This window comes from Saccopteryx bilineata, chromosome X (genome assembly GCF_036850765.1).
Source record: "Saccopteryx bilineata isolate mSacBil1 chromosome X, mSacBil1_pri_phased_curated, whole genome shotgun sequence".
In the NCBI taxonomy this organism is placed as follows: domain Eukaryota; kingdom Metazoa; phylum Chordata; class Mammalia; order Chiroptera; family Emballonuridae; genus Saccopteryx; species Saccopteryx bilineata.
The window spans coordinates 109,282,944-109,309,728 of NC_089502.1; the positions used below are offsets into that span (position 1 = coordinate 109,282,944).

Genomic DNA, 26,785 nt, shown 5'->3' on the forward strand with positions numbered 1-26,785 from the left:
CCTTCCATCCAGACCCTGAGGACACATAGCGTCCTAGAGAAGGCCTTTGCTTTGGTACTGAGGTGGGGCTGGGGGGCGCAGCAAGCTGAGGAGGTGTTTTCCCCTTCTGGGTAAGAGAATTGCTTATAGTTGAAAGGCAGGAAGTATCTGCACAGCCTGCCCTCCCTCCTGAAGAGCTGCAGGTCTAGATCGCGTGTGCTCACATGTGTACAGAGTCTGACTTTGACATCGATGCACGCAAAGGCCTGGATCACTCGCACTAGTGCCTACAGGTCTGCTTCCTTGGGCCTAAGCCTAGCTGCCTCACTCCTCTACCACCATCTAGACTCCAGAGATTTCCCTCCCACTCAACTGAAGACAGTTGTATAGTCTGGCTTGTCATCTGCCACCTGCATCTTGCCTTCCCAATTTACAGGAGAAAAGCTGTTACCCTGTGACTGAGTTGGTAGAGAGAGGTGGAAGGAAACTACAGTACCCTTGGATAAAGGAGGTCCTCAGATTTGGGGAGCCTGGGGAGGTTTGCGAAGGCCTTGCTCTGAGGGAGCAAGAAGAAGGCTATGCCCCTACCCCCAGGCCTAGGACAGGACAGGTGCAAGCTGCTGGGGAAAGGAGACAGAAGAGTTTCTTCCGGTAGCAGGAAGTGGTAACCACCTATGGGGAAATGAGGCTTGTTCCTCCCTATGGGGTGGAGCAGAAGGGGAACCTTAGGTGAATATTGCTCCCACTCTTACAAGGGGCCTGGAGGGAACAACTGTTGAGGTTGTGTTCACTGGCGCTGACCTTCGTTCCTACTCTGGGAACTTCTCACCCTTATCTCCGGGTTCCTTGCACTGATCTCTCAGGGCTGTGACTTAGAAAGGGTGGGCCCCATCTGATGTCTTGAGGATCTGGGGATTCCAGGGCTTGGAGCAGCTATGGTGTCCCTGTGTATTGGCATTGAAGGCCAATGGCCATGCTGTGAAGGATGCTGTCTGACAGCCTTCTAGGGGTGAGGGGACTGCGGCCAGAGAATGCCAGTTTGCTGGGCACCTTGGGGCTCTAACACTAATCCTGGTTGCTTGGACAGAGAGCTTTGGGCACGAGGCAGCCCAACTTTGGCCCAGCGCCCACGGGAGGGGAGGCAAGGCAAGGCAAGGCTCCAGCGCAGTAGGACCCCTACAAGAGTCCCTCCTGGGCAGTGCCGGGTCTCGGTCGCCCCGCCCCTGGACCGCGTAGGGGGCGGGGCGGGGCGGGGCGGGGCTGGTGCAGGGTGCTGGCTACGGAACCCTAGGTCCCAGCGCCTGGCCGGCTCACGGCCGCGTGGGAGCAGCGGGCCTCGTCGGCGCCGCTGCTCGGCTACCATGGCCGCGCACGGGAAGCTGCGCCGGGAGCGGGGGTTGCAGGCCGAGTATGAGGTGCAAGTAAAAGGTGAGAGGGCGCTGGGCTCTTCCGGTCCGGTTCCCTGCGGAGAACTCAAGGCTGTGGGGGAGCCCCCAAAAGCCCCCCCCCCGCTGGCCCAGGGCTAGCTGTCCTTTCCCAGCGAGTTGGGGTGTTGGAGGAGCGAGCTGCTTCTTTGTACCCCTTTGGCCTTAACCGCCTCTCTGTCCCTCTTTCCTTTCCCCCTTCCTTCCCTCCTTCCCTCCTCCATACATCCATCACTTCCTTTCTTTGGACTCACTCCCCTCCTTGGTTCTCCAGGCAGGCACCTCACCCCAAGAAGCCCGAGGAGAGAAAGGGGTCGCTGGGTGCAACAAGGTGACCCCCCCCCCAGAAAGTGGCATTCTAGCCAAAATGAGATTGAACCCCTTGCCTTTGCTGAGGGGGGGCCGGGTAAGGGAGTCCCTGTGCTTAGGTGGATGTATTAGTGATGGCTTTGTCTTTAAACCACTTCAGTCCTTGTAGCCCACTCCCTTTGCCCTTCCTTGGGCACTGAGGTGGATCCGAGCTAAGGGCCGCTGTCTCTGGGTCAAGCTAGCGCAGTGAATCTTGGCCTGAGAGATTCCACAGGGCCAGCCTCACAGCCTTCTGAAGAATAGAACTTTGGGCGCTGATAAAAACTCTGTGCAAATTGCATGCAAATCAGCTTTGTAAATTCTTAGTCGACAACATCTGCGGTTTTATTTAGGGTGTGGTAACTCTTGCAAAGGAAAGTAGCATCCAAGCACCAGCATTTTGGGGCCATGTTGCCCAGTGTCTTTAGATATGTGACCCCCATATGTCATTTTCAGTCGCTCTGTTTACCGATGGTAAAAAGTGAAGCTCAGAGGAGCAGTGACTTGCTCATGGTCACACAGCACTAGAGCGCCTAAGGAGGTAGAATGAAATGACCCTTGAATTTCCTTACAACCCAGAGATGCAGGTTCCAATGTAATTATCAATGCAAACAATTTACCCAAAGTATGCTTTAGCTGTCCCCATCTGAGAGAGAAGCGGCCTGCCACCCAGGGCAGCCTGAGGCAATGGCCCAGAGTGAGCCAGCTCTCCAAGCCTCATTTTCAGCATTTCTCAGATGGAGATAGTGATTCCCACCCAGCTTCCCCGAAATGTCAAGAGGCTGAAGGACTTTGGAAACTCTCCAGTCAGCAAATATGGGTCAGTTAATTTACACTGAAAATTTGGCAATTTGAGTAAGGCTGTCTTTAAGATGTGCCTTACCTGCTCTGGCCCTCCAGTTATTTTAGTTTCTGTTCCCTGACCCCCATCCCTGCCACCACCAAAAGAAACTTCCTACCATGCTAGAAAACAGGACCACTGTCCTGACACCCTAAATTCTGAAAGGTCAGCATAGTCGTGGTTGGGAGGCCATCTTCTCTTCTGCTTTGCTTGTCAGCAGAAATGAGACCTAGGCCTTCCTCACAGGAAGTGCTGGTGGGGCCCAAGCATAGTGGATTCCATCCTTCCTTATGGCAGATGTTTTGCATACGTCTATTCTGTCCCAGGCCCTGATAGTACAGTGCTGAGTAAAAGAGATCAAGTTCCTGCATGCCCTCCCATGGCTCGGAGACATCTAGTAAACAAGGCATCATGGTTTCTTCTCTTTCTTTCTTTCTTTCTTTCTTTCTTTCTTTCTTTCTTTCTTTCTTCTTTCTTTTCTTTCTTTCTTTTTTCCCTTCCTTCCTTCCTTCCTTCCTTCCATCCATCTTTTTCTTTTTTTTCTCTTCTTTTTTCTTTCTTTCTTTTCCTCCCTCCCTCCCTCCCTCTCTTTGTTTCTTAATTTCTTTTTTTTCATTTTTATAATTTTAATTCTTTGTGTTTACATGGATTCAAGTGTCCTACTGAATATAACTCTTTCTTAATTCCTTTCTTTCTTTTTTCTTTCTATTTTATATAGAGAGAGGAAGGGACAGAAAGAGAAACATTGATTTGTTATTGCACTTATTTATGCATTCATTGGTTGATTCTTGTATGTGCCCTGATGGGGGGTTGAACCCACAACCTTGGCTTATCAGCATAATGTTCTAGGCAACTGAGCTACCCCGCCAGGGCCACAGTTTCAATTATAATGCTAACCACTGTAAAGGGAAAGCCCGGATGTCAAGAAAGCAGTGGGAAGAGAGCCAGTCCTGGTTTGGAGAGAGGTCAGGAAGGGTTCTCTGATGCATGCATCTTAGCTGAGATCTGAGAAATGGACAGAAACACAGCCCGGAGGCTGGGGCTAGACACCAGCTCTTTGTGCTTAGACAGCGCTTATTCACAAGTCTCCTACGTGACACCAGCCAGTGCACATGTCTGGATCCTGACTAAGGCATGGCTGCCCCAAAGAATACAGGAAACAGTTTGGCGGCTGCTCCATTCAGCACTATTTAATTGTCCTCAGGGAGCTGTTGCTCCTGGAAGGTGGGGCAGATGCCACAGGAAGGTGAGGTGCGCTGGGATGTCTCAGACATTTCTTAGAATGAAATGAAATTTACTCTTATTTTAAAAATGTAGCCTGACCGGGTGGTGGCGCAGTGGATAGAGCGTCCCACTGTGATGCAAAAGACCCAGGTTCGAGACCCCGAGGTCGCCAGCTTGAGCGAGAAATCATCTGGTTTGAACAAAATCTCACCAGCTTGACCCCAAGGTCGCTGGCTTGAGCAAGGGGTTACTCGGTCTGCTGAAGGCCAGCGGTCAAGGCACATATGAGAAAGCAATCAATGAACAATTAAGGTGTTGCAATGTGCAAAGAAAAACTAATGATTGGTGCTTTTCATCTCTCCGTTTCCTGTCTGTCTGTCCCTGTCTATCTCCCTCTCTGTCTCTGTAAAAAAAAAAAAAAAAAAAGGTTACTGTGATTCAGTGGAGACTCACCTGATTGCAAGTGACGTAGAACCCGCTCCACCTGGCCTGTGGAGCTGAGAGCCGCTGGCGCCTGGCCTCAGGTGATACAGTATAAGGACACTGCACTGCTTGGCTCTGCCTTGTTCTCCATTGCCTTCACTGTCAAGAACCCCTTCCCCGGGCTTTCATTTATGCAGCTTGACCCCTCGGTCGAAAAAGAGCACCTATTCAGTAATTCTAGTGAAAGTGTGAGGACTTTGGCTCATCACCGATCTAATGGTGGATGGGGTGGAGTGGCCAAGGGACTGGTTATGCATGCAGCCACAACTGGGGCACCTAGAGTCGGGGACAGAGACCCAGCGGCTGAGAATAGATAAGGGCTGTTCTCCAAAGGAAGATCAGAGTTGGAGATGGGGATGCCTGGCAGGCAGAACTCACTGAGGCTGCCCTACACTCCACAATCCCTGGGAAGTCACTGGTGGCACAGAAATCCAAATGGCGCCAGACTGAGCTGTCTACAGTGGAGTCTCCGCAAACAGCCAGCCTCAGCCCTGCCACTTTACACATCCTCCCAGGTTGGCTCCCTGCTCTGAGCCCTTACTGTCTTTTGCCTGGACTGGTGCAGTAGCTGCTAACTGGGCCGGGCACTTCCCTCTGTCACTTGACCTCCTCCTGGGCTCGCTGTGGTCACCCAAGGGGACTGTGGCCGCTCTCTCCCTTGGCCTCAGCCGGGAGTCTCCTGGACCAGGGGCCCTGTGCCTTCTGCCCCCACTGGATTCTCAGACTCCCTCACTTCCCCTGGCACAGTTGACTCCCGCCACACTGGCTCCAGCCACCTTCAATGTTCCTTCTTTTTGAACACTCTCCCCCCAGATATCCCCACGGCCCCTCCATCACTCCCTTCAGCTCTCTGCTCCAGTGTCACGTGTTCCTAACCGTGCTCCTCTAAAATACCCTACCCAGTCCCCCTGCCCCGATCTGTTCACTGACTGTCCCCCCCATTCCCATCTCAGCACCATGAGGGCAGGTACTTGGTCAACCTCCTTTGCCACTATCTCTTTGTCTAGACTCTAGAATGTGCCCGGCACAGACTGGGTATTTAATCAACATTCTGCCGAATAAAATAAATCAATTACTGTAATGTCCTTCGCTAAGTACATGGGCAGAGATTAGTAAGTGGGTGACTTGCTTGCGAGAAGCCAAGACAGCGACTTACCCAGGAACCCCAGTGCTCTCCTAGGCACGCAGTGGGTGGCACAAATGTTTGCAGTGGTTGCTTAAGATTCTCATTCAGGCGGTTCTTTGCTTTAGGTCTGTGTGGGGAAAGCAGCGTTGCCCAATCAAACCAGTGATAAGGTGTCAAAAGCTAGCAGTGTAGGGGCCCTCAGTGTGGCTCTATCTGCTGTGAGGTGGGGCTGGTGGGTGATCAGGAGTGGGAACTGGGGACAGAAAACAGACCAGCTTCCTCAGTCCCTTCACTTGTCAGTCCTGACCAGCTCTCCCTGGCCGCTGGCCTTCAGCATGGGCTGCCCTTTGCCACGGGTTCGCTGCATGGTTGGCAGAGTGCCACGGCCACCTCGCCCCTGTGCAGCCCTGTGTGTCTCTGTTTGCAGGGAGGCTGCTCTGCCTTTTGTCCTGGGCGCCTGAGGGGCAGGAAGTGACAGGGGAAGCAATTCGGGGGCTTTCCAGGAACCGGCGAGTTATGGGAAGCCTAAGTGAAAGGTGCCTGGCCGAGAACAGGGCGAGAACAGGGCGAGATGGGGCTAGGGCAGCTAGCCCTGTTCTCATCGTCACACTGGCTCCCACCCTCCTGGGTCTGCCACCCTCCCTTTCACCCTTGGGGCTTTGCATGACTCTCCCCTCTCCCTGAAACAGCCTTCCCATTCCTTTTCAACCGGTTGAGCCTGCCTGGTTCCCTTTAGTCTCAGCCCGGAGGTCCCTTTCCTCAGGACTGCCTGGGGCCCAGCTGGGCAGTTGAACCAGAACTCCTCCCTGGGGGCAGGCCTCCTCTTCTCTCCTCCACCCCGGAGCCCTGACCCTCAGGGAGGACAGGATGGTCTGCGGCCCAGGCCTGAGCCTCCGTTTCCCCACAGAGATGCGCTGGCAGCTCAGTGAGCAGTTGCGCTGCCTGGAGCTGCAGGGCGAGCTGCGGCGGGAGCTGCTGCAGGAGCTGGCCGAGTTCATGCGGCGCCGGGCCGAGGTGGAGCTAGAGTACTCCCGCGGCCTGGACAAGCTGGCCGAGCGCTTCTCCGGCCGGGGAGGCCGCCTGGGAGGGAGCCGCGAACACCAAAGCTTCCGGTAGGTTCCTCGTGGACAGGGCGCCTCCCTTCCAAGTACTAGCCAGGCCCGACCCTGCTTAGCTTCCGAGTTCAGATGAGATCAGGCACATTTCAGGGCGGTGTGGCCGGAGACCCTGTTGACAGAATGGCTGCGGCAGGGCCCGAGCCTGGCCCCTAGCCTGAGTGCCCCTCTGCCCCCAGGAAGGAGCCGTCCCTCCTGTCATCCTTGCACTGCTGGGCCGTGTTGCTGCAGCAGACGCGGCAGCAGAGCCGGGAGAGCGCAGCCCTCAGCGAGGTGCTGGCCGGGCCCCTGGCCCAGCGCCTGAGTCACATTGCAGAGGATGTGGGGCGCATAGTCAAGAAGGTAAGGTTCTCATCCTGGGTAGAGGTGGTGTGGACGGCCTCACATCTCTCAAGGGCAGCCTGTAGGTACTCAGTCCAGAGGCATAAGGGCTGGCCAGGTGAAGGAAGCCAGATGGGTGTCGGGTAGGGAAAACTGGGGGGAGCCTGAAGTGCCAAGCTGAGGTGTGGTGACCACCCAGGACAGCAGTGGGTGCTGCACTGGGGCAGTGATTCGGTCACACTTCCCCTCCCCAGAGTAAGGATCTGGAGCAACAGCTGCAGGAGGAGCTCCTGGAGGTGGTGTCAGAGCTTCAGACGGTAAGGATGCCAATCAGAGGGAAACTATCACATTACATCTCGCCAAGTCAGGCTCAAGGAGGAGGATTGGGGGACCACAAGCACGGCCCTTTCTCCCTGCTCTGGGCACGGACTGGGTGGGCTAGGTGCTCAAGTGGGATGGCCTGACTCTCAGGTCCGAGTCCCAAGTGGGCCGGGAGGAGGTGGGCGAGGACTGGTCGTAGCCTTGGCCTTCAGCAAGGCTGCCCGGCCCTGGGCGGGCCTCCCTGCAGGCCAAGAAGACGTACCAGGTGTACCACACGGAGAGCGTGAATGCCGAGGCCAAGCTCCGGGAAGCAGAGCGGCAGGAGGAGAAGCGGGCTGGTCGGAGTGCTGCCGCCGCCACAGCCACCACCTCCACCCCTGAGGCGGGGCCCCTCCGCAAAACCTCCCTCAAGAAGGGGTCACGGCTAGTGGAGAAGGTGGGCCTGGAGGGCATCGGTCTGTCTCTGAAGGCTATGGCTCCTGCTTTGTTCCTTGGAATCCCCTGCCCTCACCGGGTGGTGCATGAAGAGGGAAGGCAGGGCTGGGGAGGTCTGGGAGAACCGCAGACCTCTGGTGAGGCTACAGGGGAGGGACTGGTCCTGGTCAGCCCTGTTGGCTCTGGAGGGCTCCCCACGTTGGGGTGGAACGGAGAGGTCGGGAGGACAGCAGCTGTCTCTCGTGCTCCTAGCTGTTTCCTCCCCAGCAGAGCTGGTGTGAAGAGAGCTCTGGTACTGCCGAGCCTAAGGGCCTTGCCACCCACCCTCTTTGCCTCATACAGTGCTGTAAGGTTTCAGAGGAGGGAGAAGACACTAGAATGGGTGATGTGCAGGGATGGGAAGCATTTGAAATGGGCCCTGCAGAGGATGAAGAGGTTGAGGGTGGCAGAAATACCAGGATATGGGGGTGCCAAGCCTAGAGAAGCCGAGGCAGAACTGGGGTTGCCAGCCCAAGACGAGGCTTTGTACACAGCAGGGTGGGGTAGGTGAGCACATTAGGACTTCTGGCCATGCTGTTTGAGGGACCTGTGGGATTTTTGGACTGTCTACATGGAGAGGGCAGGGGAGAAAGATGGGAGGCCGGCCAAGTAGATGACCCTGGTGTACTTGTGTGGTCTTGAGCAGCGCCAGGCCAAGTTCTTGGAGCACAAACTCAAGTGCACGAAGGCACGCAACGAGTACCTGCTCAGCCTGGCCAGTGTCAACGCTGCTGTCAGCAACTACTACTTGCATGACGTCTTGGACCTCATGGACGTGAGTGCTGGTGAACAGGCGGGGGGCCGGTGCCCAGTGCACTGGGGCGCACCCAAGCCGTGTCTTTGCTTTCTCCTCAGTGCTGTGACACTGGGTTCCACCTGGCCCTGGGGCAGGTGCTCCGGAGCTACGCGGCTGCTGAGAGCCGCACCCAAGCGTCCCAAATGCAGGGCCTGGGCAGCCTGGAAGAAGCGGTGGAGGCCCTGGATCCTCCCGGGGACAAAGCCAAGGTGCTGGAGGTGCACGCAGTTGCCTTCTGTCCCCCGCTGCGCTTTGACTACCAGCCCCACGAGGGGGATGAGGTGAGGGTCACTGCCCCTGTCCCTTAATGTCCCCAGCATCAATGCCAAAGGCTTCGTGTTACCTGCCCTTCAGGTAAGTCAACGAATTTCACTGCTAAGGAGTTGAAACTCCTGAATGCAGCTTATTTTTCAGACCCTCATTCAATGGCCTTGAGTTAAATGAGGTCTCCCCACTTGCATTTGAAGCAAACAAACTTCTGCAGCTTATTGCAGTTCAAGCAGCGAATGAACACCCCCCCTCCCCACAACAGCAAACACAGCAACACAGCAGAAACGTCTCCAATGTTGACACCAGGTGGTAGGTGGACAGCTGTCCAAATACTCTTTTTCCAACTGTTATGTATGTGTTAGACATCTCACAACACAAACTTAGAGGGAAATAAACCATATAAGCAGTAAAATATAACTAGGCATCTTTTTGCTTGTCTCTGAGCTGTTTACTCCTTTACCAGTTCATCGTAATGGGTATTGCATATAGACTGGGGGTTACATAGAGCTTTTAGTTATTTTATCTGTATTTTGACCAAAATAATAGTTGCAAAAGTCAAGGTTACTCAAGGTTTATAATGACACACAGCTGTTTTCTGACTAACCCTTTCTGTTCCCGATTCCCACTCCCAGAAACAGCCACTTCCCAGTCTTGTAGCTGCTGCTCTGAAGCTTCCTTCTGTGTGTTTAAACCATGCAGCAGGCTGCTAGTTGCTTTGCAGCTTTCCGTAGGCTCTCCTGACTGCCTTCCATGGATGACCCGGGCTCAGCCCCGTCACTGTAATAGTCTTCCTGGAATAGTCCTCTCGGTCCTGTCCACCACACCAGGCAGTCTGTGCACTCCCTCTTCTTGTCAGAGCCCTGCCCTGGAGCGTGTCTGAAAATGTCTGTATTCTGTCCTTAAAATTGATTGGCAGTTTAGCTGGATAGAGTTCAAGGTGGAAGATCATTTTCCTTTCAGTATTGTAGGTGAGAAGTCCAGTGTCATTCTTATTTCTGAACCTTTGTGGGTAGCCTGTAATTTTTCTCCATGAAGCTTTCAAGAGAAAGCCCCCTTTGTTGTAAAATTTTATGGTGCTATGCTTTGGGGACTCTTATTCACAATGCTGAGCAAACAGTGGGCTTTGTCAGTCTGGAAAGTTGTGTCCTTAGGTCATTTCTTTGATAATTTCCTCCCCTTGATTTTTTTTTCTTTCAAGAATTCTTGCCTGACCAGGCGGTGGCACAGTGGATAGAGTGTCTGCCTGTGACACTAAGGACCCAGGTTCGAAACCCTGAGGTCGCTGGCTTGAATGTGGGCTCACCAGCTTGAGTGTGGGATCATAGACATGACCTCAAGGTTGCTGGCTTGAGCCCAAGGTTGTTGGCTTAAGCAAGGGGTCACTGGCTCAGCTGGAGCCCCCTCCCCTTATCAAGGCACATATGAGAAAGCAATCAATGAACAACTAAAGTGCCGCAACTATGAGTTGATGCTTCTCATCTCTCTCCCTTCCTGTCTGTCTGTTCCTATCTGTCCCTCTCTCTCTCACACACTAAAAAAAAAAAAAGAAAAAAATTATGGATGAAACTAGAGGGTATTCTGTTGAGTGAAATAAGCCAGACTGAGAGATAAATACGATATGATTTCACTCATATGTGAAATCTAAAGAACAAAATAAATGAATAGACAACAGAAATAGACTCATAGGTGCAGAGAACAAACTGAAAATTGCCAGATGCGATGGGGGCTGGGGGACTGGGTGTAAAGGGTGAAGGGACTGAGAAGTACAGATTAGTAGTTTCAAAATAGTCATGGGGATGTAGAGTACAGCACAGGGAGTACAGTTAATAATATTGTAATAACTATGCCCGGGGCCAGGTGGGGACTGGAGTTATCAGGGGAGATCACTTTGTAAAGTATATGATTGTCCAACCACTATGCTGTACACCTGAACCTAACGTAAAATATTAACGTCAACTGTAATTGAAAGATAAAATAAAAAAGGTGCCTTGTAATTAAATGTTGGACCTCATGGGTTGATTCTCTAATTTTCTTATCTTTTCTCTTTCCATTTTATGCCTTTTAATTATGCTTTCTTAGAGATTTCTTTAACTACTTCTTCCAACTCCTTGTTGAACTTATAAAACATTTACTTTCATACTTTGTGTTTCCTTTTTTAATTGAATCAATTGGGGTGACACTGGTTAACAAAATTATATAGGTTTCAGGTGCACAATTCTATAACATATCTTTTCATACTTTTTGCTTCTAAGAGTTCTGTTTTGTTTTCCAAATTCCTGTTTAAAATAACTCTTTGTTCTTGTTTCATGAATATAATATTTTCTCAAATCTTTCTGAAATGTTTGTTTTTTCAATATTTTTCTGTTTTCTTGCAGTATTTTTATTTTTAAAAAGTTTTTTAATGTCTTTTTTTAAAATAATTTTTTAAAGACTTTATTCAGTTTTTTTCAGAGAGGAGAGAGAGAGAGAAAGAGAGAGAGAAGGAGAAGGAGCAGGAAGCATCAACTCCCATAAGTGCTTTGACCAGGCAAGCCCAAGGTTTCGAACCGGCGACCTCAGTGTTCCAGGTTGAAGCTTTATCCCACTGCGCCACCACAAGTCTCTTGCAGTATTTTTAAAAAGCTTGCTTTGATCTGTGTCTTCCATTTTAGAGTTTACCTGAGATGGCTGACACAGACATCAGTTCATATTTAAGAGGATGCATGGAGAAGGGAATTAGATATGTGATGTGCATGAGCAGAGATGGCCAGCAGTGCCCTTCCCCAATGTGGCTGGGTAGGGACTCAGATCATCGCTGCAATGGAGACCCGCGCCTTGGGGAACCAGGGAGATGCGTCTCAAGAAGAGGGTGCTAGGAAAAACTCTAGGACTTGAACGAGAATCCAGAGAAAGGGAGTTGGGGCAGGGGTTTGACTCTGGCTTGGACACTGTCAGGAAGCGGGGGTAATTCTGACTATGTGTCTTAATAAATCTTATCTAGAAGGCGTGGCGAGGGCTGAAGGGAGCCTAAAGCTGTCGTCTGTGAGGAAGCAGCAGTCACTCGTGAGCTGAGTCAGGGAGATTTGCTTATTTTTGTGGCTTGACTGTTTTTGTTTTTGTACTCAGACATGATACAAGGTGGTCTTGTATTTGTCTTCACCTGTCATGGTCACAGAGGGGCCTTGTCTGATGCTGATGCTCTCTGACATTCCTTATGTTCAGTGGGACAGCACCAGGATCCAGCTGTGAGGTGCCTGGGCAGCTCCAGATGGCGGTGGCTCCTTCGCTCTTTGCCATCAGTCGGAAGTTTCGTCTCCTTCTTCAGCTGTGACTAGTGTCCCTGAGTCCAGAAGTCCTCTGATTTATCCTTTCTAGAAAGTAAATCTTTGACTTTCTCTTAATTGTGTGGGTTTATGACAGTGTAGGTCTTCTAATGTCAGTGCTCCCTATGGCCTGAATAGACTTGATTTTTAATCATTGTGGTAAAGTATGCATGAGACTTTAAGTGTACAGTTCAGTGGCATTGAGCACATTAACCACGACCACCATCCCATCTCCAGAACTTTTTCATCTTCCAAACTGAAACTCTGTCCCCATTAGACACTTAACCCCGCATTCCCCTCCCCCAGCCTCTGGCACCAACTGTCCTCCTCTCTGTCTCTATGATTCTGACTCCTCTAGGACCTCATACAAGTGGTATCATACACTATTTGTCTTTTTGTGACTGGTTTAGTTCACTTGGCATAATATCCTCGGATCATTCAAGTTGAAAATTGTATGAGAATTTTCTTTCTAAGGCTGAATAATATTTAATTGCACGGATAAACAATGTCTTGTTTATCTATTTCTCCACCGATGGACACTCAGGTTACTTCCACCTTTTGACTGTGAATACTGCTGCTGTGAATACGAGCGTACAAATATTTCTTCAAGACCCTGCTTCCCATTCTTTTGAGTAGATACCCAGAAGTGGAATTGTCAGATCATCTGACAAATCTATGAGTAAATTTTTGAGGAACCGTGGTACTGTTATCTAGATAGACTCTTTTTTTTTTTTATGAGGGACAGGAAGGGAGAGAGATGAGAAACATAAACTTGTAGTTGCAGCATTTTAGTTGCTCATTGGTTACTTCTCATACATGCCTTGACCTGGGGGCTCCAGCTGAGCCAGTGACCCCTTGCTCAAGCCAGCGACCTTGGGGTCATATCTGTGATCCTGCGCTCAAACTGGCAACCCCGCGCTTAAGGCGGTGAGCCCGTGTTCAAGCTGGTGACCTCGGGGTTTCAAACCTGGGTCCTCGGCGTCCCAGGTCAATGCTCTCTCCACTGTGTCACCGCCAGTCAGGCTCCTAGATGGACTTTTAGCCAGCCCTGTTTTCTCTGCCCCTTGCACCTGGGAGGAACCCACTGCTTCCATCTTCTGAGCTTTTCTGGGTTCAGTGGCCTGCTTTGGCTGGCTTTTTCCTGGCTTTGTGGAGTCAGGTACACCAGTCTTCATCTTCCACAAGTCTGTTGACATCTCTTGTGTGCTGTTATCTCCTCCCCTCTGCCTGGTGTCCTTGTGACTTGCACCTTCATGCATCCTTTTGTGGTGGGGCTTGGGGAAACAGAGAGCAGAACCTGGTTAGCCTGCCATGGGTAAGTGAGGTCCTCACTGCATTTTAACTTGATGTCCGAGTATCTAGATGTTTACATCTTCAAAAGAGAGGAATTCTTCACTTCCTAAAGCTTTCTCCTCCCACCCTGCCCTCCTTCGCTCATGGAAATCTGTTTCTGATCCATGGAAAACTGCTCACTGATTAGAGTGAGCAGTTTTTCAGCCCTCTGCTCTCCCCAATTGATGTCTAGCTTCGTGTTCTCTTTTCTGTATCAGACCCCAGCAGTCCTGACCATTTAAAAATAATAATAGACTGCCTTATCTTTTATTTTTTTACAGGGACAGAGAGAGGGATAGATAGGGACAGACAGACAGGAATAAGAGAGATGAGAAGCATCAATCATCAGTTTCTCATTGTGACACCTTAGTTGTTCATTGATTGCTTTCTCATATGTCCTTTGACCGCCAGCCTTCAGCAGACTGAGTGACCCCTTGCTGGAGCCAGCGACCTTGGGTTCAAGCTGGTGGGCTTTTGCTCAAACCAGATGAGCCCGCACTCCAGCTGGCGACCTCGGGGTCTCGAACGTGGGTCCTCTGCATCCCAGTCTGACGCTCTATCCACTGTGCCACCGCCTGGTTAGGCTAGACTGCCTTATTGAGGTGTAAGTCACATGCTATGTAATTCACCAATTTAAGGTGTACAATTCAGTGGCTTCTACATTGTTAAGAGTTGTGCAACCATCACCACTATCCAAATTCAAAACATGCGCCTGACCAGGTGGTGGCATAGTGGATAGCGCGTTGACCTGGGACGCTGAAGACCTAGGTTCGAAACCACAAGGTCACTGGCTTAAGCTCGGGCTCATCCATCTTGAGCACAGGGTTGCTGGCTTCAGCATGGGATCGTAGACATGACCCCATGGTTGCTGGTTTGAGCCCAAAGGTCTCTGGCTTGAATAAGGGATCACTGGCTCGGCTGGAACCCCCCTGCCCCAGATCAAGGCATGTATGAGAAGCAATCAGTGAGCAACTAAGGTGCCACAACTGTGAGTTGATGGTTCTCATCTTGCTCCCTTCCTTTTGTCCCTGTCTGTCCTCTCTCTCTCAAAACAAACAAAAAAACCCAATAAAAACACATTTAAAATATGCTCACCCAGCCCTGGCCGGTTGGCTCAGCGGTAGAGCGTCGGCCTAGCGTGCGGAGGACCCGGGTTCGATTCCCAGCCAGGGCACACAGGAGAAGCGTCCATTTGCTTCTCCACCCCTCCGCCGCGCCTTCCTCTCTGTCTCTCTCTTCCCCTCCCGCAGCCAAGGCTCCATTGGAGCAAAGATGGCCCGGGCGCTGGGGATGGCTCTGTGGCCTCTGCCTCAGGCGCTAGAGTGGCTCTGGTCGCAACATGGCGATGCCCAGGATGGGCAGAGCATCGCCCTCTGGTGGGCAGAGTGTCGCCCCATGGTGGGCGTGCCGGGTGGATCCTGGTCGGGCGCATGCGGGAGTCTGACTGTCTCTCCCTGTTTCCAGCTTCAGAAAAATGAAAAAAAATATATATATATGCTCACCCAAAAAAGAAACCCTAGCAGTCACTCCCACCTCCACCCCCCCAGCTCCTGGCACCCACTAATCTAGTTTCTGTCTTTATGGATTTGCTTCTTCTGGACATTTTATGTAAATAGATTCATACAATATATGGCCTTTTGTGTCTGGCTTTTTTCACTCAACAGAATGTCTTCAAGGTTCACCTACATTGTAGCATGGGTCAGTCAGGACTTCATTTTCGTGGCCGAATAATATTGTGTTGTGTGGGTGTAGCACACTTGCCTATCCATTCACAGCTGCTGAACACCTGGGTGGCTGCTACCTTAGGGCTATTACGAGTGTGTGCACAAGTCTGAGTGTGAATTGTTGTGCTCCTTTCTCTTGGGGCAGTGCCCTTGGCATTGTTCAGAGCCGGATGTATGAAGCATCAAAGCCTGGTGGCCCTGTACATCAGGCAGAGGAACTGTGCTGAGTTCTCTCGGGCCCCAGAGACCTCAGTACCCGCTGCCCAGCTCCACTCTCACGTCTGAGCTCTCTGTCTTCAGGCGTGGCCCTCATTCCTTGGACGCTGCCCTTTTCAGGTGGCTGAGATCCGGGTTGAGGTGGAGCTGCGGGATGAGATTCTGCCCAGAGCCCAGAATATCCAGAGTCGCCTGGACCGGCAGACCATAGAAACAGAGGAGGTATGAGTGGCCTGGTCTGGGGTATGGGACAGAGACTTGGAGACACAGAGCCAGGTGGCCATGGCATCCCTTTCTCCTTCCTTTAGCGTTGAACTCCCTGTCACTTGCTTGGTCCCCACGTCTTCCTACCCTGGACTGTCTCTTCCCCAGGTGAACAAGACACTGAAGGCCACACTGCAGGCCCTGCTGGAGGTGGTGGCATTGGAAGAGGGGGAGGTGCTTGACTCCTTCCAGGCCAGTCCCTCCACTGAGTCCCTCAAGTCTACCAGCTCGGACCCAGGAGCTCGGCAGGCTGGCCGGAGGCGGGGCCAGCAGCAGGAGACCGAGACCTTCTACATCATGGTGGGGAGGGCCCGGATGGGAGGCGGGTGGAGTAGAGGGAGGGCCCAGGGCTGGGACTAAAACTTCGGGCTCTCTGGGGGGCTTCCCAGAAGCTCCAGGAGTACCTGAGTGGACGGAGCATCCTTGCCAAGCTGCAGGCCAAGCACGAGAAACTGCAGGAGGCCATCCAGCGAGGTGGGCCCCACTCCTGGCCCCCTTAGTCCCTTCCACTCCACCCCCAAGGCCAGGAGCGGCACCTGGCCTTGGCTGTCCTGCCTTGGAATCCCACCCAGCCCATGCTCCTCTCTGCCCAGAGAGGTAGGTCAGTGAGAAGGAAGTAATGCAGCAAGGGTCCTGGTCACTATTGCCCCCTGGACCCTTCTACCGCCCTTGGCCTTCAGGCTGCACCTTTCTGTCTGCGGCACACTGAGGTCCTGGCCTCAGAGGCACACCAACATTTTCTGTTCCCCAGGTGACAAGGAGGAGCGGGAGGTGTCTTGGTGAGTCCTTTATGGAGGGCTGGTTTGTTTCGAGGAGTCGGGGCTCTGCAGCGGGTCAGGCTGTGATGTCCCCACCTCCCTTCTCTGTGGAGCCTAACTCTGTTGCTCATTCCTCTGAGGCCTCAATTTCCCACCTCGCTCAGCGAGTTCTGGAATAACGTGCGAGCTCCAGGGCCCTGTTTGGTTGGGCTGGGAGGTGGGGCATCCTATTCTCCATGCCTGCAACCCTCAGACCCAGCTCCCATCCACCACAGGCCCCAATACACACAGAGAAAATTCCAGAAGAGCCACCACCCCCGCCCCAGCTCCCAGTATAACCAGAAGCTCTTCGGGGGAGACATGGAGAAGTTTATCCAGGTACTTGCTTTTTGTCTCGCACTCCATCTAAATGCAACCCCCCACACACACACACTCTGGGCCACCTCTGTGGGCTGGCCGCCTGTGACCCCAGTGTCCTTCGTTTCCAACGACTGGCCACCCATCTTCCTGGGTGGGCCTTTGCCAGTCTTCTACTGATCGAAGGGAATGTCCTTAACTAGTAGCAGAAAGCTTCAGGCAGCAGCTATATTTGCTATGATGTGATTCTGTATTTGCTAGGATGTGATTCTGTATGTACACATTTAAAAGTCAACAGACTTTTCAATGAACAAATTTGAGTTTTGCAATGCTACTTAATTTGACATCAACATACAGAATTGTATTACACATTTTCACATGCTAGCAAAGAACAGTTAGCAACTACAATGTATGGCTCTGTGTAAAATGGCATCAGAACATCAGACACTTGGGAGTGAGTCTTGCAGGCTGCATGCCAGGCCTCGTTGCCAATAAGAACGCATTGTTAAGAGAAAATAAAAGCGAGCAAATGACAAGGTGGGACTTGCTGAGTCCAGAGAGATAGAGATGTGACCAACACCTTCTCTGTCCCCAGAGCTCAGGCCAGCCCATCCCTCTGGTGGTGGAGAGCTGTGTCCGCTTCATTAACCTCAATGGTAAGCCTGGCACCCAGCACCTGGCACCCATGTAGAGGGCTGGGGAGAGTCCTCGGTGCCCACTGGCTCTGTCTCTAGGCCTGCAGCACGAGGGCATCTTTCGAGTGTCGGGAGCCCAGCCCCGGGTCACAGAGATTCGCGAAGCCTTCGAGAGAGGTGGGGACAGGTGGGGTGGGGGCGGGGCTAGCTAGAATGGGTGTGATAGCCTCATTGCCCTGTGATATCCTCAGGGGAGGACCCACTGATGGAAGGCTGCACGGCCCACGACCTGGACTCGGTGGCAGGGGTGCTGAAGCTCTACTTTCGAAGCCTGGAACCCTCACTCTTCCCCCAAGCCCTGTTTGGAGAGCTTTTGGCTTCTGCCCGTGAGGCTGGGGCCTGAGGCTGGGGCCTGAGGCTGGTCAAGCGGGAGGGGCCGACCCCCAGTGGCTGTGACCACACTCATGTGCTTTTTTCCTCTCTGGGGTGGTGAACTTGGCCGCAGAGCTGGAGGCCATGGAAGAGCGGGTGGAGCAAGTGAACCGCCTTCTGGTGCAGCTGCCGGGACCCGTGCTTGTGGTGTTGCGTTACCTCTTCACCTTCCTCAACCAGTGAGTGCTTCTCGGGGGGCACGGATGGCTGATGTGAGGTTGTGGAGGGGACACTGGGAAGGGAGTTCCCTGCTTGTGACCCACATGTGCCCCCCAGCCTGGCCCAGTACAGCGATGAGAACATGATGGACCCGTACAACCTGGCTGTGTGCTTCGGGCCGACGCTGCTGCCCGTGCCCGCCGGGCAGGACCCCGTGGCCTTGCAGGGCCAGGTGAACCAGCTGGTGCAGACGCTCATCATGCAGCCCATGCGGGTTTTCCCACCCCTGACAGTACTGCCAGGTCCTGTCTACGAGAAGTGCATGACGCCGCCTTCTGCCAGCTGCCTGGGGTATGCTTTGGGTGCTGCCCGGGGTGGGGGGATCCGGCCGAGGGGAGCCCCCTCAACCACTCATCCTCTTCACTCTGCTCTGGACTTTAGAGACACGCAGGTGGAGGGCCTGGCAGGGGAGACTGAGCCAGAGCTGGAAGCTGGGATCCCAGCCCAGGAGGATGGTGAGGGTGTTGGGAAGGAAGACCCCGCCCTGCCCCTGCCCTGAGTGCCCACTCCATACTCCCCCCATTCAGACCCCATCTTCTCCCCAGTCCTGGAAGGCGTCGTGGAGGCTGTGGCCTGCTTTGGCTACAATGGCCGCACGGCCCAGGAGCTGACCTTCGAGCGAGGGGACGTGCTGCGGCTGCATGAGCGGGCCTCGGACGACTGGTGGCGGGGCGAGCTTGCGGGCACGGGCACCCGGGGACTCATCCCCCACCAGTACATCACACTGCCCGCAGGGTGAGTGAGAGCCCTGTGCTGCCGGGAGCTCCCTGCAGCCTCCCTTCCACCCAGGCCCTGGCCCTCCCCTCCCCCAAGTCACGGGGTCTGGAGGCGTTCTGCGGGCCTTTCCGACCTGTTCTGGCCCACATGAAGGCACAAAGCCTGCTGGCCCCAGCACCCTGACCAGGCCATCTCTTTCTGAGCACAGAACAGAGAAGCACACGCTGGGCCAGGCGCTGCAGGCTGTAGGGGAGCTGCCCAGCAGTCCGGAGGGCTTGGCTTCAGAGTTTGTCCATCGGTGAGCAAGAGAAACGCAGCTCCTCAGGAAGACCCCTTCTGGTGGCTCACTTACCCAGCCTCACCTGAGTGGCTGCTCTGGGGGCCAGGCTGCAGGGGCTGGGGTCAGGTTTCAGACAAATGTGGAAGGGCCAGGTGGGGGAGAGTTGTCCAGGTGAAGGGTGTAAAGGAAGACAGAATGGACCCTCTGGGCCAGCCTGGCTTTTCCCTTGGCCACACCCTGAGACAGGAAGAGCCACTGCCAGGTTAGTGCAGGGACTTCCCAGCCCCCTCACCCCCACCCGCCACCTGGCTCACTGTCCGTGCCCTGCAGGTCAGAGCCATGCACCCCACCTGGGGCTCCTTCTGGGCACAGACGGCCCTGCTTGGTCCCAGCCTCCCCAGAACAACATGTGGAGATGGATAAGGTGAGAATGGGGACTGGCTGAGTGGCAGGTGGGGCGGGGGCTCTCCCCTGGGGGGAGGATCTCTTCCTCCCCTTAGGAACCAAATTCTTCCCTCCTGAGGTTTGAGTCTGCGCTTCCTGGCCTCAGACAGGCTGGCTGAACCCAACCCAGGGAGGGCCAAGCCAGCAAGGATGTTAGTGTAAGGGAATAGGGGGGCGTGGAGGCTCATGCATTTGGGCTTCATGTTTGGTTCTTGAGTGGGAAGTGGCAAGTTGTATGAGCGAGGGGCTATCCAGAAAGCTTCAAGGCTGGACTCTAGAGCCAGTCTAGGTGACAGGTGCTAACATGGTAGGAGCTTGGTGGGCCAGGAAGGAGGAAAAGGACAGATGAAGAAGAGGCCGGAGGAGGGTGACTGGCTGGGAAGCCGGGCAGCACAGTGGTTCTCTCAAGGGGAGAGAGTGGGTGCCGTGCGGGGCCCTGACAAGGTGGGAAGCCCGGGAAGACCTGGCTCCCTACTGTCTGATGGGTCCATCTCACCCACCTGATAGGCGGTCACTGCTCCCAGCTGAGACAGGCCCTGGGCCCAAGGAGAGAACTCAAGAGCATGTTGTAGCCGGGGTGTGGCCCTGTGGCCAGTCCTGGGAACCGGGACGGGGGACAGGGGGTGAGTTTGCCCACCAGGTGGTGGTGGTGGGCAGGGCAGCTGAGAGATGCTCGGGGAGGCAGGCAGCAGGTAGGGCAGGTGGGATGCAGATGGGTGCTGACCTGGTAAGTCCTACATACTGGTGGCCCCTGCGGTCATGTGGGAGACCTCAGCCAGGGAGGGAGTGAGCATGAGAAAGTGAGGGACAGTCGAGACTCAGCCAGAGGTTCCCCCACTTCAAGGCTGGGTTGAAAATCACTGCTCCCAAAGGAGATCATGACAGTCACACCAAAAGTGGTAGGAAGGAAACTGGGAAGAGGAGGAAGGACAGCAGCTGCGGGCCCGCAGAGAGGAAGGGCCTGGTGGCAGGTTGGTGGCAGCGGACTTGGTTTTTGGCGTGGGGAGTTCTGGCAGCAGCCGGAGGAGAGCGTCACTGTGGGGCGGGTTGTCAGCACACTGACCCGGGGTCGGGGGTAGTGGTTGGGCGGTGGGGGCCACTCCTACCAGATGCCTTCCCTCTCACCTCTCTGCCAGGCTGTGGCCCAGACCATGGACTCGGTGTTTAAGGAGCTCTTGGGAAAGACTGCTGTCCGCCAGGGCCTCAGGCCAGCATCCGCCAGCTCTCCCAGCCCGGGGCCCCGCAGCCCGAAGCCCCTAGGCTGCAACCGCCTGGGCAAGAACAAAGGTTTCTCCCGCAGCTCTGGGGCCCCGGCTTCACCCTCATCACCGCATCCCCAGGGCCTGGACTCGCCCCTCAAGCCACACTGAGGTGCTGCCGGCTCCTCAGCAGAACCCCCTCACCTAGGGCGGGGGTCACTGCCAGCACTGAGCGCCTGCTCTTGATCCTCTGCAGAGAGGACGTGGCTGCCCACACAGGGTCCTGCCTGCCCCGGCCCTGCCTACGCCCCTTTAAGAGGCAGCTGGAGAGGGAGGCCGGAGCAGACCTTTCCCCAGCTTTTCTGAGGGCTCATCGGTGGTTGTTGGGTGGTTGGTGCCCTTGCTCAGATGAACATGCTTACCGATGCCCAGGCCCTTCTCTGCCTCAGCTGAGGGTGTGAGCTGGCAGGGGTTGGCAGGCACTGGCAGCCATTCATAAAGACTTATTCAAAAAAAAAAAAAAAAAAAAGACTTATTCATTAACTCCCCCCATGAGCCAGTTCTCTTGTCTTGGGCGACTGGGCAGGTGGGTACAGGGCCACCCCCTGCCATCCTCACTGCTTGAGGCCAGATAGTGGCACTCTGCAAAGATGGCAGGGTGGGCAGTTGAAACAGCTTCTGCTGGGAAGAGGGGGGAACCTTGGCACAGGGCTGTGTGGGTTGGGAACTTGTGTGAAGGGTCAGTCACCTGCTTCATGGGTTCCAGAGTCATACACATGTCTGGGTATCCAGGAGGAGGTGGGCTGAGAATGTCTTTCTATGCCACCTTCACACCCAAGCCTGATCCAGGGAGACTCACTGGGTGGAAAATGAGTTGCCACTTTTATTATTCTGGAGAGGAAGGAGGGCAGAAGGGTACTAGAGCTGTGAAGAAAGGAAGGTCCCCTGGCCTTACCCCCTTTCTTTCCTCCTGCGTTCCCTGGGACCTCCATGTCATGGACAGGCATGGACCAGGGTGGGAACTACGAGCCACAGCCGTGCTGCTGCAGCCCCTTTCCATACCCGGCAAGGAGCTGACCTGGGCGCCTCACAATCTGGAGCCAGTTTCCAGTGGCCCCTTCTCTCCCAGTGCATCCCAGGGCCAGCCCCTGGCAGGCAGCTGAGCTTTGTGGAGCCTCTGGAGGGAAAGCGCCCCCTGGCTTCTCAGGAGGAAGTGTCCTTGGCCAGGAAGGAGCTGGCAGTGGCGCAGGACTCCTCTTGGGGCCCCAGGTTGGGTGGGGCGCGCTTCCGAGCGCAGCAGAGCAGGCCGCGCAGCTCTGAGGACACACTGCTGCTGAAGGAGGCATAGATCCAGGGGTTGGTACAACTGTTGAGGCTGGACAACAACATGAGCAGCACAAAAGGGGGCCCTGTGTAGATGGAAGAGAAGAGCTGGGGCCGAGTGTGCTCAGGCAGGGGTGCATCCCATGTGCCTGCTGGGGACTGGCGAGCCCACGGCTGCATATGTGTGTGTGTGGAGGGGTAATAGAGGTGCGAATGCAGCCAAACCCAAGTGCTCCCCATAGCCCTAGCCACAGCCACACCCACCTTCCAGAGGTGCCTCAGGGTCCCACGCTGCCCACAGTTGCACAAGGAAGAAGGGCGCCCAGCACAACACGTAGACGATTACAATCACCAGTGTCATCCTCACGGTCTTGGCCATGGCTGCCGACACAGGAGCTCCTTCACCAGGACTGCCCGTCCGGCGCCGTCCTCGGCACCCCCCAGCCCTCTCTGCTGGCCCTGGCACCAGGCTGGCGTGAATCTCCCGGAAGATGAGCACCTGACAGGCAGCGATGCCCAGGGCAGGTGCCACAAACACCATTAGGGCAATCCAGGTGACATAAGCACGGAGGCCCCAGGGTTCGGCAAAGCGGGCCCAGCAGTCAAAGACCCCGCTGCCATCTCCCACATCACGCCGGGCAAAGATGAATAGCTGGGGCAGGCTGAAAAGGAGGGAGAAGGCCCAGGCCACCAATACCGGCCTGTTCCAGTGAGCCCCGCCTCCATGGCGGTGTGCCAGCATGGGGCGGCAGATAGCACGGTGGCGGTCCAACGTCATTGCCAGGATCATGTAGGAGGAGGCATACATGCCCACCATCTGCAGGTACTTGACAGCGCGGCACAAGGCATCGGGCCCTTGGAAGCGGTCGGTGGCATCCCAGGCCAGCTGGGGCAGCACTTGGAACAGAGCCACAGCCAGGTCAGCCAGGCACAAGTGGCCGATGAAGACATGCATAGGTGCCCAGCGGCCGCGCCGGCCCCGCCGCATTAGCGCTCCCAGCACCAAGCCATTGCTCAGGGACACAGCCACAAAGACTATGGAGAGCAGGGCCAGCTCCGCCTGGGCTAGCAGCTGGTCCCGGGTGTCCACAGGCTTCTCCTTGCTGCTGTTGCCAGTTGGGAGAGGTCGAGAGAAGAGTTGAGGCGCAGCTGGGCAAGAATGGGGGGAGAGAGCCGAGTTAGGCAGTGTGCTCTGCAGGGGACCAGAGCACCCAAGGAGGTTCCAACTGGACAGACAAAGCCAGAAACCCGGGCCTTCTGCTTCCCTTCCACCAGCAGAGCACACATGGTTCCCTCCCATCACATGGTAGAGAGGGAAGGGCAGCCCACGGGCAGCCTGGAGAGAAGGATGAAAGAGGTCTCTGAATGAGGGGCTTCTTGCTTTCAGCCAACCCCGCTCGGCCCACTTGGCTCATCCTGCTTGGGGGAGAGGGAGGGGTCCAGTGACTAGAACCTTACCAGAGGTGGTAGAAGCCATGAGCGCAGTGGGGCTGGGGCGGGCGTCCTGAGCGCCTGGAGGAGATAGAGTGGTGAGTTCAACCTCCCATCCAGAGGGGCAGCCCCCTTGCACACAGTCTCTGGACAGAGGCCCTCAGAGAGGTGCCCAGGTGGCGGAATGTCTGTGTGTGTGGTGGGGAGGGGTGGGGTTGTCAGCCTGTGCATACAGCTGTGTGTATGCATGCACATGTGTGTTTTCCAGTGACCAGGCCCTGGGGTTCGTGTGTGTGTGTGTGTGTGTGTGTGTGTTTGTCCGCTTGTGTTTTCTAGCGAACAGGAGCTGGGGGTACACCCTTAGCTCAATCAAGGTTGGTAAAATCTGGCCCCACTGAGCAGGCATGGACCTCGGAACCCTGCTATGTTCTTCCCAGGGCTAGGCAGGGGAAGACAGAGGGACAATCAAACAGATGGATAAACCGAGCCTAGGACCCACCTAGGCAGCTCACAAAAACCCAAGGCCTTGCCCTAACGGAGGCCAAGAGCGGGGCCAAGGGAGGGTTGGGGACTGGGTGGGAAGGGCCAACATGCTCCCGGGGCCCTTTGCAGCCCCTTACCTGGCTGGGCTTCTGAGTTCCTGAGAAGTTGGGCAGCAGCAGGCTCAACGGCGTCCCAGGAGTTCAGATCAACTCTCCATCGCCCGCCCCGCCCCAACCCAGCCTCTGGGAGTGACCTGCCCAGGAGGGGACTTCCTCCCCCCTCCCCCAGGCGCCTCCCCTGGCCTCCTGCCTGTGGCACCGGGAAGGAGTGCTTCCCTTCCTGCCCCCAGCCCCTCCCAGGTCTGTCCCTAAGACTCCTTTCCCCCCCACTCCATTCCTGAGGGCCCTGAGGCTGGGCTCCAGCTTGGCCCAGCTGCAACCGATTGCCAGGTCGGCTACCCTCCCCCTCACCGTGCCTGCCTGCTCCCACCCCCACAGAGCCCACCTTACTAGAATGTCAGTTCTGGGAGATCACTTACTCAACGTTTCCATTTTATTTTATTTTATTTATTTATTAAAATATTTTATTGATTTTTTTTTTTTTTTAGGAGAGAGGGGAAGGGAGGAAGAGAGAGAAAGAAAGAAATATCAATCCACTGCTGGTCCACCCGTTGATGCATTCATTGGTTGATTTCTGCACGTGTCTTGATCAGGGATTGAACCCACAACCTTGGTGCATCAGGATGATGCCCCAACCAACTGAGCTACCTGGCCAGGACTCAGCGTCTTCATTTTATTTTATTTATTTATTTTTATTGGTTTAGCAAGAGTGGAAGGGAGAGAGAGAGAGAGACAGGAACATCGATCTGTTCCTGTATGTGCCCTGACCAGGGATCAAGCCAGGGACCTATGCGTTTCAGGACGATACTCTAACCAACCGAACTATCTGGCTAGGGCTCAGCATCTCCAGTTTATAAGTGGGGAAATTGAGACCAGAGATGGCTGGGACTGACTAAGGATCACACAGCTTTTTTGTGTGTGTGGCAAAGTTTAACTCCTCTTTCCCAAACCAGGCTCTTTCTGTGCTTTGGGCTGGGGTGAGCAAAGAGCAAGAGTTCAAAGAATCCCCACTAACACAGAAGGACTGCCCCTCCTAGGCCACGAAGGCCCCACCCCCCTCAATTAGGGCCAGCCGGAGATGAGGGACAGGAACGGAGGAGGTGGGGTGGGATCAAGCTGTGTGCTAATGTGCCCTGTGAGATCCAATTTCCTCCCGGAGGCCCATGGAAGTCAGGGATACTCCGGTCCTCTTCCTCCTCCCCCACTTGAAACTACCTGTCCTAAGAGGATGAGGCTTCTGAGCTCCTGTATTCATGCAAATTCCAGCAATTCCTTTCCCTCCCCCCTCTCCCCCACCCCCCTCTCTTTCTCTCTCTCTCAGTCACACAGACACACACACACACACACGCCCTCACATATATGAACCAGCCATAGACCCACAAAGGCATGCACACTTGACATCATAGAAACAAACACGCACCGACATTCCTGCACCCTGTGTGGAGGGTCTGAGAGAAGAGATTCCCGGCCGGGAGCTTCAGGGCAGGGCCTTCCCTACCTCCTTCCCCTCCTCGGGCTCCAGGACTCCTTCCAACCTCCAGCCCATCGTTTTCCCCCGTCCAAAGGGCCCTCTTTCCACCCTCCCCTGCCACAGACCTTTGTCTAGCTCAGCCCAGCCCAAGGCAGTGGCCTGCACACTGCCAAGGGCCAGGCTCTTTTTTCCTGTTTGTCCGTCTTCCCTGTTGACCTGCAAGTCTAGAGACCAAAACAACCCCTCACTGACCCCTGACCGGGCCCAAGTACAACCAGGGCCAAGGCCTCCACTTACTAGCCAGAGACTGGCTGTGCCCCAGCTCCTCCCAGCCCCTGAGCGCACAGCAAGGCACGTGGGGGCAGGCGTGTTATCTACTCACCATACCCCCACACTACACACTGCACACAGAGCATACAGCACACACTGCGCTTGCACATGCCACACACAGCACCCAGTGCACACACATGCACACGCATACACTACCTCCCTCCGGATATTACACATGTGCTGTCATAGAGTGGCCTCTCTGGCCTTGGTCCCCAAGACTCTCCCAGCTTTGCAGGCAAGATGGGACCTCCCTGGAGGTCCACCCCAGGGAACTGAGGCACCTGAAGAGGAGCTTATGCCTCTGCTTTGCCATTCCCCAGCTGTGTGACCTTGCACAGGTTCTGCCCAACTCTCTGCGCCTCGACTTCCTCCTCTGTGCACTGGGGATCTAATGACCGAAGGCGGAGCGCCGTGACAGGATGGGCAGAAACCTGGAGCCAGCAGATGATGAGCTTCGGGAAGCGGCTGCTTTCACTACACGTAGGGCAGCACGAGATGCTGGGGAGGGAAGCCCCTGGGACTGGTCAAGATGTGGTGGCAGCCTTCCTGGGCAATCATTTCCTTATGAGTTTCTCTGCTTGGATTCCACAGAAGCCATGTGGGGCTAGATCCCAGGGGAGAGCAGGGCGGAGCCCCAGAGCCATGAAGCCAAGCCCGTGACCATCTCTGTTCTACGTACTCCTTATTTCCTGTTGTTGAGCCCAGGAAAAAGTCTTGGAGAAGGCACCCCCACCCCCATGAGTAACTCTGGGCTCCAAGAAGCCAGGGAAGGGGGTTGTGTCCACACCAAGGCCAGGACATAAAGGAAAGCTGCTCACAGAACTCACCCTGGTTAGCCAAAACAAGTCCTGGGGACCTCTGAGGAACTGAGGGCTGCAGGGCAAGAGGGCATGCCAGAGAGAGTCTGCTTCTTCAGCCCAGAGCCCCAAAGGCTCAGGAGCCCAGGGTGCACGTGCTGGTGCTGCACAGGCACTGTGCCAGGGGGAAGGCCAGGCCTGGCCGAGTCCCACCGTCTACAGGACAGAGC

At 54.9% G+C, this 26,785-nt stretch overlaps 2 protein-coding genes across 3 annotated transcripts; one reads left to right on the top strand and one right to left on the bottom strand.

Annotated features, from left to right (window-relative positions):
- Nucleotides 1–1,264: 1,264 nt before the first annotated feature.
- ARHGAP4 (Rho GTPase activating protein 4) lies at nt 1,265–21,101 on the top strand. 2 transcript variants are annotated; one of them, XM_066249810.1, is made up of 22 exons: nt 1,265–1,407; nt 6,333–6,537; nt 6,720–6,882; nt 7,116–7,178; nt 7,430–7,618; nt 8,303–8,431; nt 8,512–8,733; nt 15,417–15,518; nt 15,669–15,860; nt 15,950–16,034; nt 16,312–16,339; nt 16,594–16,696; nt 17,271–17,331; nt 17,410–17,487; nt 17,562–17,696; nt 17,816–17,921; nt 18,019–18,252; nt 18,343–18,416; nt 18,489–18,696; nt 18,887–18,976; nt 19,289–19,382; nt 20,539–21,101. In XM_066249810.1, exons 1-22 carry the CDS (start codon nt 1,341–1,343, stop codon nt 20,770–20,772), a joined length of 2,862 nt encoding a protein of 953 aa, XP_066105907.1. In that variant the 5' UTR covers nt 1,265–1,340; the 3' UTR covers nt 20,773–21,101. The 2 variants fall into 2 exon arrangements, with proteins under 2 accessions (XP_066105907.1, XP_066105908.1); XM_066249811.1 differs by having other exon boundaries at nt 18,507–18,696.
- Nucleotides 21,102–21,464: 363 nt separating this feature from the next.
- Nucleotides 21,465–24,021, bottom strand: AVPR2 (arginine vasopressin receptor 2). Its single transcript, XM_066249389.1, has 4 exons — nt 23,976–24,021; nt 23,383–23,436; nt 22,189–23,073; nt 21,465–22,010 (listed from the first exon to the last, which is right to left on the bottom strand). The coding sequence occupies exons 2-4, from the start codon at nt 23,399–23,401 to the stop codon at nt 21,805–21,807; spliced, it is 1,110 nt and encodes a 369-aa protein (XP_066105486.1). The 5' UTR covers nt 23,402–23,436; nt 23,976–24,021; the 3' UTR covers nt 21,465–21,804.
- Nucleotides 24,022–26,785: the final 2,764 nt, after the last annotated feature.